The sequence below is a fragment of the Vigna angularis genome, chromosome 6 (assembly GCF_016808095.1).
Source record: "Vigna angularis cultivar LongXiaoDou No.4 chromosome 6, ASM1680809v1, whole genome shotgun sequence".
NCBI lineage: Eukaryota > Viridiplantae > Streptophyta > Magnoliopsida > Fabales > Fabaceae > Vigna > Vigna angularis.
The window spans coordinates 35,510,087-35,519,522 of record NC_068975.1 but is presented as its reverse complement, the minus strand read 5'-3'; the positions used below and the strand labels follow the sequence as shown (position 1 = coordinate 35,519,522).

The window sequence follows — 9,436 nt, the reverse complement described above, 5'->3', positions numbered from 1 at the left end:
AAAGGACAATGAAAACATTATTTTACTCATCAAGTGTTTTCATACATATAACAGTTAAACAGCAAAGGATAGACAATTAAAATACAAAGTTAAATCCATAATACAAAGTCACAATCATATATATGTGGATATGCAAGGCTTCTCCTGAGATTAATCTGGGAAAAGCTGATTTTGTTGAATGTTTTTCAATCTGCGATGAGAACTATTTTGATGTTTGTGATTGTGACTTGTCCTTTCCCATACCTGGGAACCAGCGTCACCATAACACTGTCATCATCTTCCGCTTCCAACTCTTCTAACAAATCCGTAAGTCCAAGCCTCAAACAAGTTTTGATATTCTTGTTTTTGTGTTGGTGCGTGTGAGGCACACTCACAAAGCTTCCTGCAAATTCTGTATTATCTGGTCGGATCTCCGTATCATCTTCGTCATTAATAAAGACATCAAATTTGACAGCTCTGTTTCTATCAAACTCGATCCCTTCAATCACCAAAACCTCTTCCTTCTCTTCCTTCTCTTTCTTGCTTCTCGACTTATTCGGCCTTTTAACCCTTGTTCTCACAACTGAATCCAACACCAGTGGAAACTTCACACTCCTTGAAGTCTCAGCAGCATGTGCTGCACCAACACCAAAATTTTGTGCCAGTGCTGCATTCCGAGCCCTTGACTTACGCGGTGTGGGCTTGGAATTCAACCATGGGATGTTAACATCTTGGTAAACATACCCTAGTTTTCTGGTGTCAAGACAATCCTTAACCTTCACACGCACAAGGTTCTTATTCTCGTCGTAGAAGAGAAACCCGGATTCTAACCAATCCGAGTCGGTGAAATCCCTTCTTTTCCCACCAAGTGTTTTCCATACGGACCACAACCTATCAATATTGGAATGATGAGAATAGAAAATGGGGTCTCTTGCGGCCGAATAGAAAGTCCCCATGTTCTCGTTGTTGGGCTGGTTGGGATCACCTGTCCATCCATGAACGGGGCCATGTGGAACATTCTCTACGGATCCACCACCCGGGTCAGGTTCATCTCCAGCACGGTAAGCATTGCCAAGGAACAATGTGGGAGTCTTCCCATTAGACACAACTTGCCTATACATTATGGAAAGGTTGGAGGAGATGCTTCCTGCGGCATCAGGATCATCGTTGTTGAAGTCAAGGTCGACGAGGGTTGGTGGTTGATGATTAGGATTGCGAAGAGGGTCATAGAGAGGTGATTTACGTTGTGCATAAAGGGAAGGAAGTTTCATACCCCCGGGAGCATCCCAGTTCCAAAATGGAAGGGCAAAGGTTGGGTCATTGATCAAGCTACCCAAGATCCTTTCATAGAAATAGAGATACCATCGATGGTAGGGAAAGAAGAGCCAAGAGCTGTGGACTTGCAGATCAAGGTCAGGGAACCCAACTTGGTGATATGCACCATCGCAATAAGCACAATGGACGTTGGCTTGCTGCATGAAATTACGTGGGTCCTTAGATGGGAGCTTTTTCATGAGGTCAACGGCTTTTTTGTATTTGGCTAGATAGTCGTCAGTGACCAAATGTGCGGCTGGTCTCACCCGCAAGGGTTGGTTAGAGGGAGGAAACTTGAAATCGATGATTTTAGAAGATGGAGGACAACAATTGGTGGGTTTTGCACCTCCAGGTAGGTCTGCTGGGCCGCATGTGCTTAGATCCGGTGGGGCAATCGGAGCCGCAAAGGCAAAAGGATTGTTATTCAGAGTAACAGCCCCACAAAGCCCTCCTAGACCAACCAGAACCTTCCTCCTATTTCCTACAATATCTGCAACTTCTTCTTCAGAAGCTTTTGGTGTTTCATTATTCTTATTTCCACTGCATCTCACTCTCGTAATTTTTGGGGATTGGAACTGTTGAAATGGATGCAAGGAAGAAGAAGGGAGAGTGATGGAGTTGGGACAGAAATTATTGACTGAGGACACGAAAGAAAGATGAGAGATAGAAGCCATTATATATTAAATTCAACTACAAAGTTATTATATCTTTTTACTGGATTGTTTTATATGTTTTTAAATAATATGTAAAACATATATAAATTAAAAGGCATGCAAAAAATTTACAGAGGTAATAATAATAGGAGTTGAATTTACAATGGGGTGTTTCACCCTGTATTTATAAGCTTTTCAACCTACATCTTCAATTTTCTAAAATACTCCCTAATTAATGAGTGGTTATTTGTTAACTCTACATTTATTCAGAAATTTTATTCTAAGACTACTCTTCCATAAATTAATTAATTATTTTATTTATTTATAATTATTTTTAAATTTATGTATCAATTTGTATGAAATTATAATTTAATTAAAAAAAATTAATTGTAAAAATTATTTTTTGTGAATTTATTAGATTTAATAAAAATATTTAAAAATAAATAAAAATTTTGAAAATTTGTATCGAATATGAAAATCCGAGGGAAAATTAGAAGAGTAATCGGATATTAATATCTTATAGATAAAGGATGTAGATCCGATCGGTTTATGCTGCATTACTTTTTTTTACGTTGCTTTATTAATGTTAGCAAACCTGCTTTGATATTTAGTATGAGCCTTCAAACTAGGATCAGGCCTAGGAGACTAGGATCAGGCCCTCTCTAATTCCTAACTGCACCCCTCTATAATTCCTAACTGCACCCCTAGGAGACTAGGATCAGGCCCGTTCTGCATAGCCCATCTTTAATTTAGTCTTTTTCATTTACCGAAAACCTACTCATTCAATAAACCTATAAATAGACACATCTTATGATATCAAATTAAACAGAAAATACTACTAATATGTATTCATTCTACTAAGGAATTTTTCTAAAGAAATTTATTTTTAATTTAGAATGTTTTAAATAGCATTTTGAGGTGCTTTCCAAGGCTAAAACTAGCCTAAACTTGTTTAAAAGAAAATTACTTTGCCTGGATACGAGTTAAAAAATAATTAAATAACCGAAATAGATTCTTAAAAGCAACGGATAGATGATGTCAAAATTTCATCTTCCACCAATCTTTATACTTAATCTGTTTCACAATAAAAAAATATTTATTTTATAGATCATATCACCAAGTATTTATAGTCTTTATTAACTTCTTATGTATTTAAAGTTTTTAATTTATAAAATAAATTAATGCAATTTATTTAATTATATATAACATAAAACGTAATCAAGTATCTTGTACCCGAATAATTTGTTTTTAAAGCTTATATCTACTTTAAAGACATAGAGTTTTTACATAAAATTAATAAGATTAATAGTATTTAAATTAGATGATAAACTAATTGATAAATATGAAAGAACATAAATAAATGTTAAAATTGAATAATAGTAAAAATTTGCTTTCTAAATCAACGTATGTTATTATATAATTATAATTCCATGCTCTTGAATAATTATTTTTTAAAACAAAATTAGTACTTGTGTTTAGTTTTTTTAGAAAAAATATGTTTTTAGAAAAAATTATATAATTATAATTCTATGATCTTTTGAATAATTATTTTTTTAAAAAAAATTTAGTACTTGAGTTTTTTTTTAAAAGTCTGGTTTTTTTTAATAAAATTTTTATTTGAATGAATTTATCTGATATGCATCAAATAATTTTTCCATAAATTTAAATTTTTTAATTTTTTAATTTAAACTGTTTTTTTGTATAAGTTATTTAACAACTTTTATTATATATAATTTATAACGTAATTAATACTATTTATTTAATTATCATAATATATTTTTTAATTTAACTTATATAAAAAATTAAGAAATAATGCAACAAAAATAAAAAATAATACAATAATTAGTTTTAGTATAAAATTAAATACAAATAAATTAAGAATAAGAAAAAATATTAAAGTAAAGAGAAAATAATTAAAAATTTAATAAATTGAAAGGAAAATAAAATATTTTTTTATATAAATCAAAATTAAACTCCTCAAAGAACGTGAGATGAAAAATAACAACACTGTGACTTAAAAATGCATTTAATTTATAAGATAAAAATAAAATCATATATCTTTTATATGAAAAAAAATGCTGCAGAATTTGGGCGGTGGCATGTGAAAGAGCTGAGTCAGATCATTGTCACGTTACATTGTGAAAATGGATAAGATTTGCTAATTTTAACGATTCTGCTCGTATTCAAATCCAACAACCCGGTTTTTAGTCAACCCGTTCCAACAAATCAATGTCATAATTTCTTTTTCCTTTTTCACAAATATCATTATTAAGTATACTTTTATTAGTCACTTTAACTATTATAAAGAACTTTTAACAACATTAAATTGTTTCATAAATCTTATCTGTCTTACATTATCATCTTTATCTACTTTTTTGTTAGGATAGAATTACCACGTTGACACGCGCTTTCTCTCTTCCTGTACCATCTGTATATATTAAACATGAATGACTCCTTCTTCCTATCACCATCACTCTGTTTTTCAAAGGCATTCTTCATTCATTTGCAGCTGTTCCGATTCCTATTTAGAAAACATGTTGGGAATTTTCAAGGAGAAGTTGGTCAATGCACCGAAGGAGCTGAAGAGTCCAGCTTCTACGAGTGGGTGCAGTAAGCCTAAGCTAAGCAATGAAATCCTGAATGATTTCATGTCCTCCAATTCTTCCAATGCTTTTTCAATGTGCTTTGGAAATGATGCTTTGGTAGCCTATTCCCCTTCAAACAGCAACTCCACTCATCACAGATTCTTCAGTGGTTTGGATGACATATACTGCGTTTTCATGGGTGAGCTGCACAACCTTAGTAGGCTGAACAAGCAATATGGGCTATCGAAGGGAACAAACGAGGCCATGTTCATCATTCAAGCATATCGAACACTTCGAGACAGAGGTCCATACCCTGCTGATCAAGTCCTCAGTCAACTCGAAGGCAGTTTTGGATTTCTCATCTATGACCACAAGAATGGAACTGTTTTTGTTGCATCTGTAAGTCTCTTTCCCTCTTCTCTTCATAGTTTTCCAACATCACATCACTTTTTTGGACTTACCCACATCTTCCATGTGTTTGAAATAGGGTTCCAATGGCCAGATTGGGCTCTACTGGGGTGTTGCAGCCGATGGTTCGATAGTGATTTCTGAAAATGTGGACCTTATAAAAGCAGGCTGTGCTAAATCATTCGCAACATTTCCAACTGGTATGTAAATGTGATTTATCTTTATGTAACGAAGGATTCTGTAATGTCAGCAGCATTGATTGATTCTAAGTAATAGAGTTATAACGCATAAGTGGGGTTGGAATTGCAGGGTGTATGTTTCACAGTGAACATGGTCTGATGAACTTTGAACATCCGACGAGGAAGATGAAAGCAATGCCAAGAATTGACAGCGAGGGGGTTATGTGTGGGGCAAACTTCAATGTTGACTCTCAATCAAAGATCCAAACGATGCCGCGTGTTGGAAGTGAAGCTAACTGGGCTACTTGGGGATAGTTGAAGTAACATGATATGATTTGAGTGACTCTTTGCTTTTAGCCCTTTGGTAACATATCTACTTTTCTTGTTTGGTTCCATTGTTCTGTACATATTCATGCTTCAATGTTGAACGTGACTTTCGTAATTTCTAATATGAATGACAACAAGTTTTAGCTTTTCACTTTTAAATTCTTGGTTTGCTTATTATGTAATTGAATCTTTCATCGCAAAATGAAGCAAGAGAGAAGATAATTAATGACTCATGATGTGTGTATATTTTATTCCATTGTGAAAACCACTTTTACTCATGACAAGAATAACAATGAAAAATATTAAACAACATTATTTGATGTTTATTATTTTTCCAGGTTGACAACCAGATGAGGTGAATAATCTACCATGTGTATGAATAAACCACAATATGGACTATGCTACAATGATTAGATGAAAAATCGTCCTAGCTTAATCATATAACCGTCATTCTCATTGAAAATAAAATAAAATCACGCGTTCAATATTATTCTCTACTATCATTGCCGTTGAAAACATGCTCATCGTATCAAAACCAGAAATCATTTATGTTTTTAAATTGTGTAATATAGTTTTGCCTACAAGAAATCATTTTTTCTTAACGAAAAAAATGAAAAGCTCTCAATTTTATTGAAGTTTGGTTTTTCAAATCTTGTCCATGTATAAGGCATGCAATTATGCAGATGTATCAAAAAAAGTGATCCACAAATCTTACATCAACCACCCAACTTTGTTTTGGTAAGTCAAAAGGAGACAAATTTGCATGGTCACTCTTAATTCATTCAATAGTTAACAATTTTTTTTTTGGAAATCACAGGTTAGGATATATCTATCATTATTGATTTCACTTTTACATAGTAAAATCTAAAATAATTAATTTTATTGATTAAAATAATATAAAATCATATAACAAACTTTTTAAAAATAAAAATACATTTTTTTTTTTGTTTTTCATACCTACAATAGTTTTTTAAATACAGAACGAATACATTAGAATTTTTAAGTCTCAAAATATCTTTACATGAAAGTTTGAAATATGAAAGCTTAAAATATTTAATTATTTTTTTTTTGTAAATTTTTTATATATTTAACACTTTATTAGTTGATATAGTAAATTGTTTTTTTTTATTTTCATATGTTGTTTTATATGTTAACTTAAGCTTTTTTATGTTTATTTTTTTGTACCAAATAAATTATATTGTATAATAATTACCGACATTTTTATCTTATAAATAAAATAAAAGTATATTAATAATTATTGAAGTCAAAATTCATTTAATTTCACATTTAATTATAATTTTTTTTAAATACTATTTTTATTAATTATTATTAAAAATATCCTTATAAAACTATTTAACTGGACCCATTCTTTTTCCCTTTATTTTCATGAAAATGTTAATTCGAAAGTAAGTGAAAAAGTAAGATGTAAATGGAAGATTAATTAATATTCTTTTGAAAACAAGAGATAAGGAACTATTTGCTTTAAAGCCTACACTTGTGAAGAATAAAAGAATTGTGTTGCAGTGGTATTTGAAGATGACTCCATTCCATGGATAGGTTGTACTATTTACTTGTAGTGAATTTTTCACATAAATAATATATAATTTCATTTTTTATTTTTGGAAAAATCGAATTTTGAATTACCATTTACAGCATGCTATTTGTGCATTATTATTTTTTTCCATCGAAATAGTTTATCTAAAACTTTTTTTATTTTTTCAAACTCAAATCAATTTTATAACTACACATGATCTATTGACACTACATATAATTAAACAGTATTTAACATTTTAGTCACTATAATTTACCAACAAAAAGGTAAAGAAATAGAAAACCATGTAATAACTATAGTATGATAGGAGTGGCCTCTTAGATAAGAAAAATACATTTCTGTGAAATAGCAGATTGTTAACCTTTAAACCACAAATGATCTGAATTTGATAATTACATTTCAAAAACCATAAGGATATCTTTTCTCTGCAAAATTTCAAATGTTAAAGGATAATGATCCATGGCGGTGTAATCATAGAAGAAACGACAAGCAAAAACAAACCTTGAAAATGCAGTGGGCCAAGATGCCATACACTGTTGTATTAAACAGAAACAAATACGAGAAGAGCATGTGAAGTATAAGCCCACACATAAACATCCTTGAGGTATATAACAGTAACAGAATATCATAATATCAATAAACAGCTCTGCAACCAGAATTCCTTATGGCCCAGGAGCAAACAATGATTCTCAACAAGTGGCGCTGATGAATCTTCGCCAATCAAATCCATATGTTACATCATTCCAACACATGCACATTTACATATCCGCAAGAATCTTCCATCACATTCTGTCAGTTCAGTGTGCTGGAACAGACCCCATGACAAAGAACTCAGAAACCATTCAAAAAAATACAAAATTTTCTGTATTTGTGAATAATGTTAAGTGTAACATTTTATTACAGGAAATTATAAGAGAGATCAACAGGCAAACTCATTTGGTTACAGTTAATTGAACGCCCTTGCTTGAATCCGAAGCTGAAACTAAAATAAGACAGCTCCAAAACTTCTCCTTATAAGACTCATAAGAGCAGAAAGAAAAGTGGATATTATGATTCATTTGAAAACACGAACACTTTCTACTCCTTATGAAACGCAAACACCACAGATAACTAATCTATGAACATGGGTTACTATTGTTTTTTTTTATACTTCCTCTTGTCAGGGTTTGATGTCGGAATCATCCCAAGGATTATTTGGATCGGTTGAGACCAACGAATCGATGTCCTCCCAACTCCAATAGTTTGACATTTCCAAACCAGAACTTGTCGCTGCGATCTCCCATGGTTGTGTCCTGGTGCCAGCACCAGTGCAGGCCATTGTACTGTTCACGGTTGGCTCTTCCAGTATTTTAAACTCGTCACCGTAGTTATACACACTGGAGGATTGCAGAGAGTTGGATACTGCACACGTGTTTGTGTCAAAGGAGTTTGAGGTTGTGAAAGGGAAGAGAAGGCTTTGGTTTTGAGGAAAAGGCACGTTTGAACTCAGAAAGATTCCATTGCCAATACCAAAGTCCTTGCCTTGGGAAACTTTGGTATTCGGATTCTGTTGTGGCAGGCACAGAGATTGGTAGAGAGAGGAAGGTGTGGTTTTGTGATGATCATCCACTGCAAGAGGAGGAATTGTAACGCGGGTTCTCAACTCACCATCCATGCTTCCATTTGAGGTGGTGGTTGTAGCTGTGGTCGATTTCTTGGCTCGCTTATTCTTTCTACCACCGCCAACAGGAACGTTGCGCAGAGTTCCACCTTTAGTCCAGTGCCTCTTGCAAGCTCTGCAGAAATGGCGGGGTTGAGACTTGTTGTAGTTGTTGTAGTAACAGAATTTGGTGTTAATGGAGTCACATCTTGGACAATTCAAAGGCTCTGATGGCTGAGTCTGTTGCTGCTGTTTCCTCATAGGAGTAGGCTTTGGGAGCTCCAAGTTTTGAGCCTGCAACAAAGTCTGGTCCCAATCAAGCCCTCTATTAGAAACCTGCTTAGAACTCAACCCCATATCTTAAAGTCACCCCCCAGAAAGCACTATTAACCAGAAGAAAAAAAAAAGACTTATTGTTCTGTACAATTAGATGAGAAAGGCGGCGATTTGGGGAATTTTATCCCTTTGATCGAGATGGGAAAAGAGAAATGAATCTGAAGGATAAGAAGGCGATGAGATTGCTGCTTATAGCCCAAACCCAGTGAAGGTGTGAGGAAATTGGTGAGTGGGAGAGGTTTGATAGAAGGAAAGGCCTAGGAAACTGAGAAGAAGTGAGCATGTCTTTCTCCAATCTGTCTATGTCTAATAGCTATTTAAGATCTTATCTATCTGTAAAGGATCAATAATTATAGGAAGAAGACCAGAAAAAAATTACTTGAAGTGGTGTGTGGTAGTAACGGAGGAAAATGAAACCTCATAAAACTTATGCAGACAATAGTAACAAGTTTAGTTTTGGTTCT

At 33.3% G+C, this 9,436-nt stretch overlaps 3 protein-coding genes across 8 annotated transcripts; 1 reads left to right on the top strand and 2 right to left on the bottom strand.

The window, feature by feature from the left end:
* Window positions 1-1,967, bottom strand: LOC108342338 (polyphenol oxidase A1, chloroplastic). Its single transcript, XM_017580096.2, has one exon. It carries the CDS (start codon window positions 1,965-1,967, stop codon window positions 186-188), a length of 1,782 nt encoding a protein of 593 aa, XP_017435585.1. The 3' UTR covers window positions 1-185.
* A 2,438-nt stretch (window positions 1,968-4,405) lies between these two features.
* On the top strand, window positions 4,406-5,802 carry LOC108342067 (stem-specific protein TSJT1). Of its 2 annotated transcripts, XM_052878872.1 has the most exons (4): window positions 4,406-4,930; window positions 5,019-5,139; window positions 5,249-5,482; window positions 5,784-5,802. In XM_052878872.1, exons 1-3 carry the CDS (start codon window positions 4,481-4,483, stop codon window positions 5,431-5,433), a joined length of 756 nt encoding a protein of 251 aa, XP_052734832.1. In that variant the 5' UTR covers window positions 4,406-4,480; the 3' UTR covers window positions 5,434-5,482; window positions 5,784-5,802. The 2 variants fall into 2 exon arrangements, with proteins under 2 accessions (XP_052734832.1, XP_017435260.2); XM_017579771.2 differs by lacking the exon at window positions 5,784-5,802 and having other exon boundaries at window positions 4,407-4,930; window positions 5,249-5,596.
* Window positions 5,803-7,838: 2,036 nt separating this feature from the next.
* LOC108341780 (dof zinc finger protein DOF1.7) lies at window positions 7,839-9,436 on the bottom strand. Of its 5 annotated transcripts, none has more exons than XM_052878869.1 (2): window positions 9,061-9,436; window positions 7,839-8,930 (listed from the first exon to the last, which is right to left on the bottom strand). In XM_052878869.1, the coding sequence occupies exon 2, from the start codon at window positions 8,895-8,897 to the stop codon at window positions 8,157-8,159; it is 741 nt and encodes a 246-aa protein (XP_052734829.1). In that variant the 5' UTR covers window positions 8,898-8,930; window positions 9,061-9,436; the 3' UTR covers window positions 7,839-8,156. The 5 variants fall into 5 exon arrangements, with proteins under 5 accessions (XP_052734829.1, XP_052734828.1, XP_052734830.1 ...); XM_052878868.1 differs by having other exon boundaries at window positions 7,839-8,942; window positions 9,061-9,435; XM_052878870.1 differs by having other exon boundaries at window positions 7,839-8,942; window positions 9,352-9,370.